Here is a 19496-nt window from a genome sequence, read left to right on the forward strand (position 1 = left end):
TTTTTCTTCCCTCTATAGGTAACCTATGATTTATAATTCCATTTTTGAAAAATATAAGCCAGTACAACACGAAAGAATTGGACTAAGGTAACTAAGCTGGATCTACATACTCAATAAAGGCAGGGGAAGAAAGGAGTATTAATGAAATTCCCCACCCCACCTCAGACACTTTGCATGTGACATTGTCAGTTCAATTGCTTCTTTAGGGAATTACTTTTGAACTTTCCAAATATTCCGTGATATGCCTCCCTCGCTCGCTACAATTTATCACCTTTGCAATTAATAATTACATTACTGGCTGTTTACGTCTACTTCCCTGGAGAAGGAAATGGCAATCCACTCCAGTACTATTGCTTGGAAAATCCCATGCACAGAGGAGCCTGGTAGGCTACAGTCCATGGGGTCGCAAAGAGTCGGACACGACTGACCAACTTCACTTCACTTCACTCCTTACACTGAGATCCGTGAGGGCAGCACTATTTGCCATAATAAACATTGTGTCCACAGGGCCTAGCACAGTGCCTGGCTCATAATAGACCCTCTTGCTGATGTTTATTACATCTAATCAATTAATTTGTTGTATATATGAATGAAAATGAATGATGAATAAATGATGGCTTTAGACTCTTCCACGGCCCCCTAACCTCTCTAGGTTTCTGTTTCCTCTGTGAAATGTGATCAGATGTTTCATCCCGCCGCCAGAATTGATGAGACGCTTAAGGGAGGTGAGGAACACAAATCCCTCTGCTGGTGTCACGTTGAATTCTGTAACGGTTTAATTTATTGACTGGTCGTCTGCAGGTGGCGCCACCGGCCCGGCTCGTGCCCCTAGTCGAGATAGGGCGGGGTCGGGGATGGGGGGGCGGGACCGAGGTTAGGGCGGAGCCAGGACGCGGTAGGGGCGGAGTCAGCAGCTGCGGCGCCGCCGGGCCTGTGCGGCCCAAAACGTCCCCGTCGCCTCTGGCCCCGCCTTCCAGGGTGGGACATTCACGACGATTGGCCAGTGTAGGCGAGAGGTGGTCGCCATTGGCCCCTGACACCGTCGGCTCGGCGGGCGGTGTCCGGACGCAGGTACCGGCCAGAGCGGAGCTAGCAGCGCTGGCGGGACCGGCCGGGCCGGGACCAGGGCCGGGGCGAGCGGAGGGGCCTGCGCGGCCGCCCGGCCCGGCCGCGGATCAGGTGGGCACGGGCGGGAGGATGGGGTGGAGGGGTGCCGTTCTGCGGCATGGCCCAGAGTTCGAGGCCCGAGCCCGGCCCCCTGAAGGACGGCCAGGCTCGGACCTTCGGCCTCAGCCTTCCCAGTGACTAGGTGGTCTCAGTTTCCGTCTTTGTAGAAGGCAGGAGGTCTCCGGGGGGCTGGCGCGCAGTAGGTGCCTCTCTGAGCCTCAGTTTCCCCATCTGTGAAACTAGGTCATCCCAGGACCAACCTAACGGGGCTGTTGTGAAGATTTAGGAGGTGCAAATGAAGAAAGCGCCCTGCGTATAGTAGGCAGTCAATAAGTGACCAGTCACCTTCCCCAACCTCCTCCTCAGAGGGGCTCTGCCAGGAAAATAGTCAAGATGATGACCCAGGCATTTGCTTAGCAGAGAGCCTGGCTGTTAGTGGGTGCTCAAAACAGGACAGCCAGAATTTATAGGTTTAGTCCATTTAATCCTTTAGTGACAATATCAAGTGGAAGTACTGGAAATGTTCCCTGCTGTGTTGCTGTTGTTTAGTGGCCAAGTCGTGTCTGACTCTTTTGCGACCCCATGGAGTGTAGCCCACCAGGTTCCTCTGTCCATGGGATTTCCCAGGCAAGAATACTGGAGTGGGTTGCCATTTCCTTCTCCAGGGGATCTGCCTGACCTAGGAATAGACCCCACATCTCCTGCATTGGCAGGTGGATTCTTTACCACTGAGCCACCAGGGAAGCCCCTTCTCTGCTATACAGCTGAGGAAGTCAAGGCTCAGAGAGGGCCAGCCTTTCAACCAGGGCTACATAGTGAGTAAAGATCAGAGCTGGGATTAGAGTCTGGCCTCCAGTGCAGGGCTATGCAAGTGCTGAAAGGGCACACAGGAGCTTATTTTTGCTAAGTGAAGAGAAATGAATGTATTTCACAGGCTACACATTTATCCTAAAAAAATAATAACTGTGTGCATTTGTTGAGTGCTTACTGTGTGCCAGGCACTGACTGTGCCTTGTATCACCAGACCCTCCCAACAGCTGTCTGTAAGCTGAGGACAATAATTATCATAACAGCTAAAATTTATCAACTTATTCATGCTTATGCATATATGAGCTGGGTCTCATTGCAACCCACCATTAAACGAACGAGAAAACTGAGGCCCAGGGAGTGAAGCAACTGAACTGAGATGATACTGTGGGGGAATTAGGGCCATCTGACTCTTCTTCCTTCAGCTTCCTGCCCTCAGAAAAAAGAAGCTGTTCAAAAGGTTGTGGTGCCCCCGTGCCACCCCAGACAAGCCTAGCCAAGGACGAGCTTCGCTGGAGGAATTGAACCTAGGGGCTTCTTCTTACGAAGCCCTTCAGCAGACACAGTCCACTAGCTTCATCAACTTATTTAACAAAAGAGGAGAATGAGGCCCAGAGAAGCCAAGTGACTTGTCCCAGGATACACAGCATCAGCACCAGAGTCAGGACTTAAAAGAACCCAGATCTCTTGGGTCCCAGACCCACTCACTGGACTAAGTTCAAATCCTACACTGTCCCAACTTAGCTGTGTGATCTTGGGCAAGTAACTGCCCCTCTCTGAGCCTCCTCACCTGTCAAATGGGGGTAGTTATTGGACTTCCATCATAGGTTTGTTGTGAAAATTGAGTGAAATCTATCTCCCGGGCACTGGGCCAAGTTTGCTGGAGGCGTTGGCTTAGTCACGCCTCCCAGCGCCCCCAGTGCTGAGTCCAGCTTGCAGCCACTCTACCCTTGCATCCAGGCTCGAAACTGGTCTCTCCTGAGCCCAAGCCTCTGTGCTTTGCACAGATCTCCAGCCTCTGAAGATTTCTGGTTCGCATCTTGGGTGCTGGCAGACCAGGTCTGGGGATCAAGGGACTTGCCTCTCCCACCTTGCTCTTGCACAGAAGAGGGGCTGAGGAATTAATGCAGCAACTGTGTACCAGACATTGGATCAGGCGCTGGAGATGACCAATGGTGGAAGACACATGTTGTTTAACCAGCAGACGAAGAAATAAGAACATTAATGGGACCTCCCTGATGGTCCAGTGGTTGGGACTCTGTGTTCTCATTGCTGAGGGCCTAGGTTCAATCCCTGGTCAAGGCACTAAGATCCTGCAAGCCTCACCATGTGGCCAAAATAAGAAAAAGAAATAAGAACATTTCAGAGAGGGACACGTCTGTGAGGGCAATAATGTGAACATGAGTAGCACTTCGACCAGAATGATCAGGGAAGGCCTCGCAGGGGAGGTGACCTTTGAAGGAACATTTATAACAACTACTGGAGTTCAATAAACTCAGCACAGTGCCTGGCTTGCAGGAGGTACCTTTTCTTTTTAAAAATTTTTATTGTTTCTTAACACCATTTTGTACTGGGGTATAGCCAATTAACAACATTGTGATAGTTTCAGGTAAACAGCAAAGGGACTCAGCCATACATTACACATGTATCCATTCTCCCCTCAAACCCCCCTCCCATCCAGGTTGGCACATAACACTGAGCAGAGTTCTATGTGCTATATAATAGGCCTTTGTTGGTTATCCATTTTAAATATAGCACTAAGGTTAGGTATGTTTTAAATATATATATATATATATATATTAGGCTTGCCCGGTGGCTCAGATGGTAGAGAATCTGCCTGCAATGCAGGAGACCTGGATTTAATCTCTGGGTAGGGAGGATCCTCTGGAAAGGGAATGGCGACCCACTCTAGTTTTCTTGCCTGGAGAATTCTATGGACAGAGGAACCTGGGAGGCTACTGTCCATACTGTCGCTGAGCTGGGTCTTAGTTGCAGCATGTAGGATCTCTAGTCAAAGCTTGTGGGATCTAGTTCCCTGACCAGGGATCCAACCTGGTCCCCCAGCATTGGGAGCACAGTCTTAGCCACTAGACCACCAGGGAAGTCCCAGAAGTTACTTAATTTACAGTAGCCACTAATTTTTTTTTTTTTTTCAAACTTTTTATTTTGTACTGGGATATAGCCCATTAACAATGTTGTGGTAGTTTCAGCTGAACAGGGAAGGGACTCAGCCATACATATACATGTATCCATTCCAGCACCCCCACCCCCATCCCAGAACCACCCAATAAGGCTTGTGTGTTTCCATCTGAGAATTACATGAAAGTAACAGAGTTTCTCTCATTCGAGCAGGCACATAACATTGATCAGAGTTCCCTGTGCTCTACAAAATGTCCTTGTCGGTTAACCATTTTAAATATAGCAGTGTGTACATGACCTTCCCAATATCCCTAACTATCCCTTCCCCTGGCAACCATGAGTTTATTTTGCAGTAGCTGCTAGCATCGTTTGGTTGATTTGCAAGCCTTGCATGAGCAGATTTTACCAGTGTTGATTTGGTTCTGTCATTGCTTTTCCCCTGACAATAAAAGAAATGGTAGAACTTAATGCATAGGAGCTGTGATGTGTCTTGGGACGCCCAATTACTTGCAGAAATGTGAAGGCCAATCCTTGGAGGGGAAAGAGGCATGGAGTCCCCTCTGCAGCCTTTCCCTTGGGTAGCGCAGCAGCTTCCCTGCTGGCCTCCCTTGGGAGGGACAGCAGTGTGCACGACTTAGCAGCCTGGCCACTGTCCTGTGGGTGTTATCTCGGTCATGCAGCCTTCCTCCCAGGCTCCTCCTGCCTCTGGACTGACACTTGCTTATCTGGCTGACTATGTGGCCCCACTTAGGAGGCTCAGAAGGGCCTATTGGGCCCAGAGCACTTCTGGCTGAGCTGTTCAGAGATTGTTGATCAGGCAGGAGACTGTCCTGGTGCAAAAAGTTAGCCAGTGACTTGCACTGCTTCCCTCCACCCCTCCTTGGATCTCAGAGTTTGACTAGCAAGGGTGGGTAAAAACCACTTGTGTGTGTGTGTGGGGGGGGGTACCTCGGTGAGTGTTTCTGGGGTCTCTGGACCACAGTTCGTGGGGGCAGACGGTGGAGGGTGAGATAAGTTTGGGACGGAGATCCTAAGCTCTAGGGCACCTGTATTGGCTTCCAGAGGCCTCAGTCCCTTTCATGAAATTCTCACAGGGAAACACACAAGTCTTGCTGGTTGGTTCTGGGATGGAAGAGGAGCTTGCCAAGGGTTCCTGCTGACAGGTCAGACCCTAGGGTGGAGACGTAGGGGGATGGAATCCTGCTGAAGTCAGTCCCCACCCTCCCCACCAAAGCAGACTTCAGATTGCTGCCTGAGGCTCTGGCTGTCTCCCATGGCCTCTCCTTGGGGACAGAGGCACCACTTTAAGTGGTTGCTCTTCTGGGTGGGGACAGACACTACCCCATTCTGGACTACCACTTCCTCGATAGCCTGAATTATCAAGAAACTCAGAGCCAACAAGAAGCCATGAACCAGCAGGGTCAAAATGACTCACCATCCTGGTCATTTGGGCCAAGTTTGTAGCTCAGTTCTGGCCCACTCCATGGCAGGCTTATCCTCTCTGAGTCCAACCCTGGGAATCCAGTCCATGGCGAACAGTTTCTCCATGATTTTGGCAAGGATGGTTCTGGCCCTAGAGAGCACCGTGCACTGGGCCTACCACACAGAAGGTATTCAGTCACTGTTAGCTACTGCTTCAGGCTGGAAAGGTGATGTCCTATATGCTTTGTGGGCCAGACCAGGATGACCTTTCTTAGGAGAGTCAGAGAGAATATAGCCAGGCCCCTGAGATGTGCCAGGCCTGGCCTGAGTTGCATGTGTGACCTGACTGAATCCTCATAGCCCCCCTTCAAAGGCCCATCTTAGAGACTGTTCAGCCGCAAATCAGAGAGCTGGCTCTGGGCTGTGTGTGGCTTGCTAACCTTGCTCTTGATCCTCCTGCCGGCCTCTCCCCAGGCTCCTGGGACCATGGGCCTTGGGCCCTGAGGACACAGGGCTCCCTGTGGCCATGACGACGGGTGACTGTTGTCACCTCCCCGGCTCCCTGTGTGACTGCTCCGATAGCCCTGCCTTCTCCAAGGTCGTGGAGGCCACAGGCCTCGGGCCACCCCAGTATGTGGCCCAGGTGACTTCAAGGGATGGCCGGCTCCTCTCGACCGTCATCCGGGCCTTGGACACACCAAGGTGAGTGGTGACCGAGCAGGGATTGATGCTTTCACTTGCTTCATTCTCCAGCCCAAACAGTTTACTCCCAGCCCCACCCGCAGTCAGAAATCCAACCACCTGGGACATCCCTGGCAGTCTAATGGTTAAGACTCCATGCTTTCACCACAGGGGTCGTGGGTTCCATCCCTGATTGGGGAACTAAAATCCTGCATGCCGAGTGGTACAGCCAAAAAAAATAAAAGAAAAATTCACCACCCAGAGGGACCAGGTAAGCAAATAAATCAGCGAAAGGGGCCCAGTGAGTAATCACCACATGGAAACTGGGTAGACAGGTCAGATTCTTCAGGAAAAGCTGAAACTCCAGATTACTGGGTGAAATTCGGAGAGCTGATGTTGCTGAGTAGTTCACATCTTGGGGAGGCTGCACAAGGAAGTAGCTGGTAGTGCTGGTTGTGGCCTCAAGGTACCTGGGCTTGGGGCCCACGTGGGAGCCTCTCTCCATGTAGGACTGGGAAAAGTTGCTGCTCTCCTGTATCTCTAAACTGGGGCACCTTCTCGCTGGGTGGTTCTGAAAGTGCATGGCCATGGTCCCCATATATTGCTCACAAGGGGCTTTGCCCCCTCATAATGCTTCCCTGGTGGCTCAGTGGTAAAGAATCAGGAGCCACAGCTTCGATCTCTGGGTTTGGAAGATCCCCTGGAGGAGAAAATGGCACCCCACTCCAGTATTCTTGCCTGAAAAATCCCACAGACAGAGGAGGCTGGCGGGCTACAGTCCATGGGATCTGACACAACTGAAGCGACTGAGCATGCAAAGTTTTCGATTAATGTATTTAAACCTCGGTGCCAATCTTCCAGACACATGTGTGAGCTGAATCTGCTTGGTTCACCAACTTGTCATCAAGGGAAAGAGATTTAAGGAAACCCCATGTGTGCATGCTAAGTAGCTTTAGTCATGTCTGACTCTCTGCAACTCCGTGGACTCTAGCCTGCCAGGCTCCTCTGTCCATGGGATTCTCTAGGCAAGAATACTGAAGTGGGTTGGCTTGCCCTCCTCTAAGGATTCTTCCCAACCCAGGGATGGAACCCTGGTCTCTTATGTCTTCTGCATCAGCCGGCGGGTTCTTTACCACTAGCAGCTCCTGGGAAGCCCAAAGAAACCCCACACCAATTTAAATCTGCCTTAACTCATTAAGATTTAAACTAGCCACCAGTTTTTCAAGTCTAATATATTACTGTGATGTTTCCTTCAGATCATCAAATTTGTACAATTTACCTTTTTGGCCACTTGGGAGTGTACTGTTCAGTGGCTTTAAGTACATTGATGGTGTTGTGTAACCATCACCATCATTCAGCCCCACAACTGTTTTTTTTTTTTTAACATTTGTTTATTTGGCCTTGTCAGGTCTTCGCTGCAGCACTTGGGATCTTCACTGTGGGTCACAGACTCTCTAGTTGTAGCATGCGGGCTCCGGAGCACACGGGCTCAGTAGTTGCGGCACACTGGCTGAGTTGCCCTGAAGCATGTGAAATTTTAGTTTCCTGACCAGGAATCGAACCCATGTACTCTGCATTGCAAGGCAGATTCTTAACCACTGGACCACCAGGGAAGTCCCTCCCATAACTCTTTTGATCTTGTACTTTGTCTTCACTAAACACTCACTTCCCCTCCCCCTTCCTCAGCCCTGGGGCCCCACACCATTCCTGCTTTCTGTCTCTGGATCTGACTCCCCTAGAAAACTCGTAGAAGTGGACTTCACCAGTCTTTGTCCTTTTGTGACCAGCTTCTTTCACTGAGTGTCACGCCCTCAAGGTTCATCCACATGGGTAGCAGGTGTCAGAATTAATTCATAAACTTTTCATTCAGACATACAAACAAGCAGATGGAAGACTTGCTGTGTTGTGGAGGGAGCCCAGTGCTGGGCCCCCTACAGGTCTTTGCCTTGCCTGAGCCCAGGTGAGACTGGAGGGCTCCTTCTGGGCTTCCTCTGGGGTTTCTCTGTATGCATCTCCATCAGACCCCTTGAGTCAGGAAGGTGTCTGTGCTGTGTGACCCAGCCTGGGAGTGAGGGGACCCTTGGCAGGCCTAAGGGGTTCCCAGCCAGAGCTGCCAGCAGGGGGCGTGGGGAGGACTTCTCCCTCCATGGGGTTCCCATGGGGCACCTCGCCTCACCCTCCCTTTTGACACCTGGGGAAAGCAAGGCCAGGAGAGAACTGGATACCTGCCAGTGTCACTGGGCATGGCTTCCGTTTCCTTTCTTGTTCACATCTCTCCTACATGGAGCCTGCACTGGGCAGCCTGACGGGGGCCTGTGGATGTCTCACCCACTCTCCTATCCCATTTTCTCCTCTCCTGTTTCCTCTGCATGATTTTCCTGCCAGAATTTCAAACAGTAGAGCCCACTTCTCTTGCCCTACTTCTGGGGGCAGGCAACCTAGTGGTTCTGGGTTCATAGGCCTTAGAGCGATTTCCTGGGTTCAAATCCAGTGTGACTTGGCACAACCAAGTCAACCTCTCGATACCTCAGTTTCCACATCTGTGAAAGGGGGGCAATAACAGCACCTTCCGCCCAGGCTCCCTGTGAGAACGAGACAGATTAACCCCGATGTTGCCCTTTGAACGGTGCGTGGGACCTGATCAGCGCTCCATCATTGTCAGTGTATGCTTTGTTTACCCATATTTCATTTTCTCTGAACTTGAACCTCCTAAGTAGGGTTCCCTGGGACAAACCCCCCAAACCAACCCAACGTGACTCTTCCTCCTGGTCCTCATTACTTCCACTTTCTGGTCTGGCTCCTGGAGTAGGGATGTCTTTCCTGTTCACTCAGTGTGTGTTGGGAACATGGGATCAGGGTGTGGGTGCACAGGGGAGCTGGGCAGGCCCTTTTGATGTCGGAGGAGAAAGCATCACCCCACGCATAGGACCAAGGGCCAGAAAGCAGACCTGAGGGGTCAGCTCTCAGCTCCTGGGTTTCAGAGCAGCTGGGCCCCACCCCCACAGCAGAGACACAAAGGAGAGAAAGTTTCCTAGGGGAAACTGGCAGTTTTATCTGGAAAACAACTCTCCTGCTCCACCTTCTTCATGTGTTCCTGCAATCCACTTTCTGGGCAGAAATGTCTGGAAAACAATGACTCATGTGCTGGACAGCCTCTGGGCCCACCAAGGGCCCCTGGTCTCTTGAAGTGCCCCAGAAAGGACCCAGAATCCCCTGAGACCAGGCTGGGGCAGAGACTTCCCTGAAACGGGAAATGGCTTCCTGTAGTTGCCTTTTTATGTCTGTTTTCCCAGCCTCACTAGAGTGGAGGAGCCCAGGAGCTCTTCTCCTGGGACACACAGGTTTCCCAGGTGGCATGGCCTTCAGGTGTGACTGAATCTGGGGCTTCTGATGATGTTCTTGAGAATCTGCCTCTCCCTACCTTTTGGCTCTGCGATCCCCTGTTTTAGCATCATTTGCAGACTCCAGGTGGAGACCGAGCTGCTGCCAGCAGCTCCAGACTTATATCAGCCATGCTGCCTGTAGTTCTGGAGTTGAGAAGAAAAAAAAGAAGAGTTTCAGAAATCAATTCCAGTGGCTCTGCATCACACGTGCCCTTCCCTGAGTCAGCCTCTGTGACCAGAGATGTGTGGTGGTTTGGTTGGTCAGGCCTGGGGTCATCAAGGGTGTCCTCTTGAGATTGGGGCAGTTGCCCAGCACAGTCAGGTGGTGGTATAGAAGGAAGAGCAGACACTGGGCAGGCAGGTACAAGTGATGCCCACCCTGGGCCTAAAATGATGCTGCAGGAACCCTGGGGAGGGAGCACATCACTCCACCTATGGAGTCTGGGAAGGCTTTCCAAGAGAAAAGGACATTTGGAGCTGGGCATTGAGGGATGAATAGGGGTTTGCCAAATAGCAGTATATAGGGGCAGTGCTGAGCGTGCAATCCAGGGCAGAGTGAAGCAGAAGCAGGAGGAGGCTCAACCATTACTCATGTGTCCCATCTCTGTGTCTAGCGATGGTCCCTTCTGCCGGATCTGCCATGAGGGGGCAAATGGGGAGAGCCTACTGTCTCCATGTGGGTGCACTGGCACGCTGGGCGCTGTGCACAAGAGCTGTCTGGAGAGGTGGCTTTCCTCATCCAACACCAGCTACTGCGAGCTGTGCCATACAGAGTTTGCAGTGGAGAAGCGGTCCCGATCTCTCACAGAGGTATGCTTGGGAGCCAGAGGCCAGAGTTGGGAGAAGGGAGGAAGGCAGACATGGGGCTGAAGGAGGAAATGGCCTTGGAGGATCCTAGTGGGCTGGGGAAGCGGCTTCTCTAGAGGGAGGATCCTCTCTCCTCTTCCCGGGGCCACTTCTGCTGATGGGGGTGGGAACTGGGCCTGAGGTTCCAGATCTGACAGGTCCTGTGCCCCTTCCCTGCTTTGGTCACTTCAGGTGACCCTAGAGCTGAGACCTGAGGAATGAGGAGCCCCAACCTTGGGAAGGACAGTCCTGGCAGGGGGCACAGCAGGTGCAAAGGCCCTGAGGCCTCCTTTGAGGAGGAGCTTGGTGTCCTTGGCCAAGCCCAGGGGTTGGAAAGAAGGGAGTTAAAGGAGGAGGACAGTGGCCCTGAAGGAGGGGTGGTGACCTGGCTGGGGGACTTTGTGGGCCAATCCTGAGAGCTCAGCTTGAGTGCAGTGGGTCAGGGTCGAGACAGGGTATTTCCAAGTGTGGTGGGAGCCACACGGCTTTCCAGAGCATTTGCTGCTCACCAGGGTGCCCTCCAGACTCCTCCCTGCCCAGCCTGGCTTGGCATGGGGCATCTGAGAACTACAAGGGGTGATATCACTGGGCTGAGGTGGGGGCTCCTGGAAAAGCCCCTGGCCCGCTTAGGACCTACTCTTAAGAGAACAGTGGGAGAGCAAGCCGGCCTGTGCACACAGCTCACCCTCTACCCACTGCCCATCGTGTGGAGCACATGCTTCCACCCCAGGGCCTTTGCACATGCTGTTTCTGCAGCCTGGAGCACGTCTCCCCCATTCCTCATGAGGTTCGTTCTGCTCGATTGAGTTTCTGCAGCCTTACCTCTTCAGCATAGCAGTCCCCACCTTGATCATTCAGTCATTTCATCTCTCCTCCAACCAGCAGGGGAGCTGCAGGCAGGGATTCCTACCACCCGTCATCTGTGGCAGGCAGTGTAGCATAGCAGCCAAGGACACACAGACCCTGAGGCAAGACTTCCTGGGCTCCAGTTCTGGCTTTGTAGACCACTAGCCATGTGAGTTTCCACAAAGGAGTCAGCCCCTCTATGCCCTCCATTTCCCCCATCTGTAAAATAGGCATGGGACTTCCGTGGCAGTCCAGTGGTTAAACTCCGCACTTCAACTAGGGCCTCCCAGGTGGCTCAGTGGGGAAAAAATAAAATAAAATCTGCCTGCCAGTGCAGGAGATGCAAGAGATGCAGGTTTGATCCCTGGGTCGGGAAAATTCCCTGGAGGAGGACACATCAACCTGCCCTAGTATTCTTGCCTGGTGAATCCCATGGACAGAGGAGCCTGGTGGGCTACAGTCCATGGGATCACAGAGAGTCAGACACGACTGAGCTTCCACTGCAGGAGGTGCAGGTTCTATCTCTGGTCAGGGAACTAAGATCCTGCAAGCCTTGTGATGTGGCAAAAAAAAAAAAAAACAAAAACCAGGGGCAGAAATGCCCTGCCCCTACCCAGGCCTGTCCTGTCGTCATCTCAGTAAGTATCTGAAAGAAAGAAAGGATTGCAGGAGGCCAGGCAGGAGTAGGGTCCTGCAGGAACAGTGATGAAGATGGGTGTCTGCAGAGAGTGCCCTGATGCCCCATCCCCTGGCATAGGCTCGTAGCAGGGCGGTGTGTGGTGGTCCCTCTCACCGGCTTCCCCTCCCTCCTTCCCCGCAGTGGCTGAAGGACCCTGGGCCTCGGACAGAGAAGCGGACGCTGTGCTGTGACGTGGTGTGCTTCCTGTTCATCACGCCACTGGCCGCTATCTCAGGCTGGCTGTGCCTGCGAGGGGCCCAGGACCACCTCCGGCTCCACAGCCACCTGGAGGCCTTGGGACTGATCGCCCTCACCATCGCCCTGTTCACCATCTATGTCCTCTGGACGCTGGTGAGTGGCTTCCAGCCAGACAGCAGGCATCTGGGAGCAGACAGGTCAGGGGCTTGGGCAGTAACTTGGATGGAGCTGGGGTGGGGGATGGGGCCGCACTCTGCCTGCCTGGGCTTGTGGCTGGCACGTGGGGCGGAAGCAACTCCCAGCAACTCATGGAGCTCCAGATTCCAGGCCGGTTTGAGGTCCCAGGAACCAAGCGTGAGGCTTCTGCCCGAGGAATGCAAGACCATGGGATCACTTCAGCTGAGTGCAGGCCCCGCTAGCCACGAGTCCGATTAAGACCTGGCTGTCCGGGTTTGGGGGGCAAGGGGAAGGGAGAGAGGCAGAGAGCCACTGGAAAGACTGTGGAAGAAAAGGCAGGAGAATGAGAGAGACAGAGAGGACGATCAAGAGACTGAGAGAGACTTCCCTGGCAGTCCAATGGTTAAGGCTGCCAGTGCAGGGGACTTGGTTTGATCCCTGGTCAGGGAACTAAGGTCCCACAGGCCATGTGGTGCAGCCAAAAAATAAAAAACAAAGAGACTGAGAGAAAAGGTGACTGGGGTTGGGAGAGAGTGAGTGTGGTGAGGGTGTTGTCCCCGGGTTTTGGCAGGCATGAGAAGGGGGGAAGGTCCCACAGATAGAACCACAGCTATGGGGGTGCCCCCTCCTCAAGAATTATTTGCAGTGCACCCACCAAGCAGATTTCTTAATACAAGTAGGATGCATCATAGGTCCTGCTTTGCAGTCTGCTTGTTTTCACTTTGCTAATGTCCTTTAAAAAAAAGAGGCAGTCACCCAACAGTCCTTCATTGTGTGGGTGTGCTATATTTATTTAACTAATCTCTTTTGATGGACACAGGGATTATTCCAATTTTTTTTTCCTTCTCCTTTATTTGCTGTTATAAACAGTGCTTTGGGTGCCACCCGTGCAAATGTTTCTTGGAACTTCCTTGGTCAAAGAGTAGGAACCACTGACATTTACTGGAAAAAAAAAATTTTTTTTAACAGATTTGATTCACTAGAGCAGTTCAAGTGGAGAAGGCAATGGCACCCCACTCCAGTACTCTTGCCTGGAAAATCCCATGGATGAAGGAGCCTGGTGGGCTACAGTCCATGGGGTCGCACAGAGTCGGACACTTCTGAGTGACTTCACTTTCACTTTTCACTTTATGTACTGGAGAAGGAAATGGCAACCCACTCCAGTGTTATTGCCTGGAGAATCCCAGGGACGGGGGAGCCTGGTGGGCTGCCGCCTATGGGGTCGCACAGAGTCGGACACGACTGAAGCGACTTAGCACCAGCAGCAGCAGCAGCAGTTCAAGGTTTAACAGCAAAATGGAGCAGAAAGTACAGAGTTCTCCAAATCCTCCCCTACACCTGCCCAGCCTCCGCCACAGTCAACATGGCACCAGAGCGGCAAGTTCATCAGTCGATGAACCAACGCTAACGCATCATCACCCAAGGCCACAGTTTACATTACGGGTTCAGTCTTGGTGTGGAACAATTTGTGGGTTTAGACCACTGTATAAAGACATGTATCTCCCACTATGGTATCATACAGAGTGTTTTCACCACCCTAAAAATGCTGTGCTCTGTTTATTCATCCCTCCTTCCGCTCTGATCCCCAGAAAACCGCTGATCCATGTTACTGTCTCCATAGTTTTGCCTTTCCTTAAAAATGTCATAGAGATGGAATCTCGCACTAAGTGGTCTTTTTAGTGAAAGTGCTGAGTCCTAACTAGCCACTGGACCACCGGGGAATTCCCTGTAGCCTCTTCAGATTGGCTTCTTTCATTCAGCCCTATGCATTTAAGATTCCTCCATGTCTTTTCACAGCTTGATAGCTCATTTCTTTTTAGAGCTGACTAATATTCTAATGGGCTTCCCAGGTGGTGCTTAGTGGTAAAGAATCCACCTGCAAATGCAGGAGACTCAAGAGACACAGGTTCGATCCCTGAGTCGGAACGATCCCCTGGAGGAGAGCACGACAACCCACTCCAGTATTATTGCCTGGAGAATCCCATGGACAGTGGAGCCTGGCAGGCTACCATCCATAGGGTCGCAGAGTCAGACATGGCTGAAGCGACTTAGCATGCACACATGCAAGAGGCTGTATCATTTCACTGCCACCTTCCGAAAAACAGAAAGGGACCACCCCCTCCACCCCCCGCCCCACACACAGACCCTTGGCAGGGCCCTCAGTGCTGCTGGGGAGGGTCCCCTCGCGAGTGAGTGGGTGTGTGTGCTCTGTCCATGTGAGAACCACTTTGATGCTGCTGCTGCCTCTGGAAGCAGGGGCCTGGTGCTGATCTGGGTCAGGGCAGAGGCCCCAGGGGCACTAGTTTTCCAGCCACTGGCCCTCCCGCTCATGTCCACCCTGCCCTGCAGGTCTCATTCCGCTACCATTGCCAGCTGTACTCCGAGTGGAGAAGGACCAACCAGAAAGTGCGCCTGAAGATGCAGGCTGATGGCTCCGAGGGCAGCCAGCACTCCCCACTGGCAGCCGGACTCCTGAAGAAGGTGGCTGAGGAGACGCCCGTGTGAAGGCCGGGTCGGCCTTGCCATCTGGGCTGGAGGAGGCAGCTGGCAATGCCCTGGTGTTCAGAAGGACGGAAACTGCCTGACCCTTCCTGCACTGCCGGAGCGCTTCTCAGGCCAAGAGATGCCGAGCGGAGGAGCCGATTCTGTGATTCCTGAGTGAAGCTGTTTTCAGATTGATTTTGCACACTCTTGTATGCGAGGATGATGAACAGACAGACATGGTCCCAAGCTCCGGATGGAGCAGGCACCCTGATCTCATTCTGAAGTCTCCTTGGCCCCTCCTGGGCCACCAGTCATGGCCAGAGGCAAGTCTTGAGTGCCCATCGGGCTGGGAGGCTCTGCAGGCTTCTTGCATTTTCCTGCACCTGGCAGGCTCGCTTTCCAGGCACCCTTGACTTTATAACGTTGCACCACATTTCAGAACACCCCCCCTGCGAATGAATAAAAGAAGCCCCTTGCTGGACAAAATGGACTTGTCAGTCACATTTCTGAGGCCTCAAAGGGAGGGGCCTGGGACCGAGGGGGGTCAGGGACTACCCAGAAGTAACAGTGGCAACAGCAGATGCTCCCGACTGGTTTGAGGGATCCATTGTGAAATGCAGGGTTTTCCAGGGACAAGGAGGTAGCAGGGTTACATATTAAATGATTTAAAATAAATATACATGAGAAGAATAGGTTTCACTTCCTGTGTATTTCCCATGGGTTAGATACCATGCTAGGCCCTTCACACTCACTAATGTAACATCCACACTTACGGAGGGTCACCCCGAATGTGGCCCAGTTCTAAACCTCAACAGACATCTGTCCTTTAACCCCCTCTACCATTATCAGCAGGAAGAATGGCTTTTAATCCCATTTTACAGACAGGAAGACTGAGGCCTAGAGCAAGGCAGCCTTTGTCTAAGGAAGTGGAATTCCTTAGAATTCCACTAACTCCAGGAAGTGGAATTGGGGGTTGACCCTGGGGTCTGCACGGCCCCATTGCTGGCCTCTGTGTTTCTCCTTGAGGAGGACCCAGGTAAAGAAGCCGAACATGGTCATGCTAACTACAGCACCTGCTTCCTGAGCAAACTTCTGAGCTTTTTACACTTGAAAGTTCTTTGCTTCAGGCCACATTGAATACTCAGAGCACGCCGCTGAAAGTGGGTTCTGGGGGTGGGGGGGGTGTCCCTTATAAGTCCCATTTTGCAGATGGGCAGACTGAGGCTCAGAACCACCATAGGGTCCTTCACCTGAGGTTGCACATCCCCAGTGGGCCTAGGACAGCATCTGGCTGTTCTGCTGTTTTGGGCACAAATATTGGAAAAGACCCTGATGCTGGGAAAGATTGAGGGCAGGGGAAGAGGGTAACAGAGGATGAGATGGTTGGCATCACTGACTCGATGGATTTGAGTTTGAGCAAAGTCGGAGATAATGAAGGACAGGAAAGCCTGGCATGGTGCTGTTCATGGGGTCACAAAGAGTTGGACATGACTGTGACTGAGCACGCATGCCCTGTTTGGTATGTGGGTCACCTCTTCAAAAAGTAAAGTTCTCTCTGCCCCGGGGAGGCCAGCTGGGATGCAGGGATGGAGGCTTGGAAGCTGGCACCAGAGAGGCATGTAGGAGGAGCAGCATGGCAGATGGGTTACGCTTGGAGCCCTGTGACTGAGGGGCAGAGGGCTGGGAGCGAGGCAGTTAGAAAGATGAGCATCACGTGGAGGCATCTGCAGAAACAGGCTCACCCTCAGGGATTAACTGTCGTCATTTGGGGCCTTTCTTGCTTCTGTAGCGTCTCCCTCTACATAGGACTGGCACCCACCCCCTCAGGCCAGCTTTAGAGTGTAGTGCCCTTTGGATGATATAAAGAGGCCCCGGGGTATGCTATCGTGAAGAGGGAAAGCTGTTTCCCTTGCATACCTCTTCCAATACTTTCCATGACATCAAATAGAAAATTGTAGTTTGGTGCTAGGCTGTCTTTCATGACTCTTAACCCTAGCAAAGAGAGAGCAAGTCTTAGAGCCTTTGGCAGAGCCTACGACTGCATGTGTACTTTAATAGCATCATCTCTTATTCTTTACAATAAGCTATTTATAGCAAGCTTTCAATATGGGCTGTGTGCTGTGCTGTGCTTAGTTGCTCAATTGTGCCCGATTCTTTGTGACCCCATGGACTGTAACCCACCAAGCGCCTCTGTCCATGGGGACACAGGCGAGAATATTGAAGTGGGTTGCTATGCCTTCCTCCAGGGGATCATCCCAACCCATAGATCGAAATCAGGTCTCCCTCATATGGGCTGTGAGGTAAAGCAACATCTTCTTTTTTTTTTTTTTTAAAGCAACATTTTAAAACATCCCTTTTATCATTCTTGGTTTTGTTTTTTTTTTTGGCCAAGCTGTGAGGCTTGCAGGATCTTAGTCCCTTGATCACGGATTGAACTCAGGCCCTGAAACCCAGGAACTTGGTCAGGGTGGGGTTACATCCAGCAGCCTACAGGAGCACAGCCTAGTGGAGAGTTTGTCTTCTCCCTGGGTCTGGCTTGTGGCTGATCTCCAGTCACACCCACTTTGGGAGAAGGGATCAGAGGAGAGATGGCTTCTTGTCCCCAGTGCTTTGTGTTCGAACTCTTCTCCATGATTCTGACAGATTGCTGTTACCTCCTCTGCCATCTCTGAGCCCTGCTGGACAAGGGAATTCAGAGATTTGTGAGGCTTCCTCTGGTTCAAGGGCCCCTCTTGTCTAGAGAGGTCAAAGGGAGAAGACGGTAAACTGAGATAGATTCCAGTGGGACCAGCAGAGAAGGGTTGGTATGCAGGGTGGATTTTAGTAGATCAGAGATTTCTGAGTGGGAGGGGCAAGGGTAAGAGGGTAAGGGGTCAAGATGAGAGGAGGAGAGGCTTGCAGATGGGGGAAAGAAAGGAGTTCTGAGACAAGTAGTTTGAGAAGTGCTTGGGATTGGGACAATTGCACTCATCTCACACACACTAGCAAAGTAATGCTCAAAATTCTCCAAGCCAGGCTTCAACAGTATGTGAACTGAGAACTTCCAGATGTTCAAGATGGATTTAGGAAAGGCAGAGGAACCAGAGATCAAATTGCCAACATCTGCTGGATCATAGAAAAAGCAAGAGAATTCCAGAAAAACATCTACTTCTGCTTAATTGACTATGCCAAAGCTTTTGACTGTGTGGATCACAACAAACTGGAACATTCTTAAAGAGATGGGAATACCAGACCACCTTACCTGCCTCCTGAGCAATCTGTATGCAGGTCAAGAAGCAACAGTTAGAACTGGACATGGAACAACAGACTGGTTCCAAATCAGGAAAGGAGTATGTCAAAGCTGTATATTATCACCCTGCTTATTTAACTTACATGCAGAGTACATCATGTGAAAAGCTGGGCTGAATGAAGCAGAAGATAGAATCAAGATTGCCGGGAGAAATATCAATAACCTCAGATACACGGATGACACCACCCTATGGCAGAAAGCAAAGGAGAACTAAAGAGCCTCTTGATGAAAGTGAAAGAGGAGAGTGAAAAAGTTGGTTTAAAACTTAGCTTAAAAACCTAAAATCACAGCATCCGGGCCCATCACTTCATGGCAAATAGATGGGGAAACAATGGAATCAGTGACAGACTTTATTTTCTTGGGCTCCAAAATCCCTGCAGATGGTGACTGCAGCCATAAAATTAAAAGATACTTGCTCCTTGGAAGAAAAGCTATGAACAACCTAGATAGCATATTAAAAAACAGAGACATTACTTTGCTGACAGAGGTCTGTCTAGTCAATGCTATGGTTTTTCCAGTAGTCGTATAGATGTGAGAGTTGGACTATAAAGAAAGCTGAGTACTGTAGAATTGATGCTTTTGAACTGTGGTGTTGGAGAAGACTCCTGAGAGTCCCTTGAACTGCAAGGAGATCAAACCAGTCAATCCAAAAGGAAATCAGTCCTGAATATTCATTGGAATGACTAATGCTGAAGCTGAAACTCCAATACTTTGGCCACCTGATGTGAAGAAATGACTCCTTAGAAAAGACCCTGATGTTGGGAAAGATTGAAGGCAGGAAGAGAAGGGGATGACAGAAGATGAGATGGTTGGATGGTATCACCGACTCAATGGACATGAGTTTGAGCAAGCTCTGGGTGTTGGTGATGGACAGGGAAGCCTGGTGTGCTGCAGTCCATGGGATCACAAAGAGCTGGACACCACTGAACGACTGAACTGAACTGGGATTGGGAGCAGGAAAGAGAGAGTGGGGCCTAGCCTCCACCTTGACAGTGAGTGCTAAGTCACTTCAATCGTGTCCAACTGTTTTCAAGTGCATGGACTGTAGCCTGCCTCTGTCCAAGGGATTCTCCAGGCAAGAATACTGGAGTGCATTAATAACCATTTCCTTCTCCAGGGTATCTTCCTGATGTAGGAATCGAACCTGGGTCTCTTACGTCTACTTGCATTGGCAGGTGGATTCTTTACCACTAGCTTTGCGACCCCATGGACTATACAGTTCATGGAATTCTCCAGGCCAGAATACTGGAGTGGGTAGTCTAGCCCTTCTCCAGCGGATGTTCTCGACCCAGGAATCGAACCAGGGTCTCCTGCATTGCAGGCAGATTCTTTACCAATTGAGCTATCTGGGAAGCCCTATCTCCACCTGGGAAGCCCC

General features: G+C 51.5%; 1 protein-coding gene across 1 annotated transcript; it reads left to right on the forward strand.

Annotated features, from left to right (window-relative positions):
• The first annotated feature begins 1151 nt into the window (after positions 1-1151).
• MARCHF2 (membrane associated ring-CH-type finger 2) lies at positions 1152-15279 on the forward strand. Its single transcript, XM_068980860.1, has 5 exons — positions 1152-1179; positions 6010-6237; positions 10214-10409; positions 12112-12321; positions 14695-15279. The coding sequence occupies exons 2-5, from the start codon at positions 6062-6064 to the stop codon at positions 14848-14850; spliced, it is 738 nt and encodes a 245-aa protein (XP_068836961.1). The 5' UTR covers positions 1152-1179; positions 6010-6061; the 3' UTR covers positions 14851-15279.
• Positions 15280-19496: the final 4217 nt, after the last annotated feature.

The sequence above is a fragment of the Capricornis sumatraensis genome, chromosome 9 (assembly GCF_032405125.1).
Source record: "Capricornis sumatraensis isolate serow.1 chromosome 9, serow.2, whole genome shotgun sequence".
In the NCBI taxonomy this organism is placed as follows: domain Eukaryota; kingdom Metazoa; phylum Chordata; class Mammalia; order Artiodactyla; family Bovidae; genus Capricornis; species Capricornis sumatraensis.

Bases quoted from the DNA above. Each gene is read 5' to 3' on its own strand.
- MARCHF2 (XM_068980860.1), top strand. From the start codon at position 6,062: ATGACGACGGGTGACTGTTGTCACCTCCCCGGCTCCCTGTGTGACTGC. The intron at 6,238-10,213 runs GTGAGTGGTGAC...CTCTGTGTCTAG, and splicing joins CGGGCCTTGGACACACCAAG to CGATGGTCCCTTCTGCCGGA. The intron at 10,410-12,111 runs GTATGCTTGGGA...CCTTCCCCGCAG, and splicing joins GGTCCCGATCTCTCACAGAG to TGGCTGAAGGACCCTGGGCC.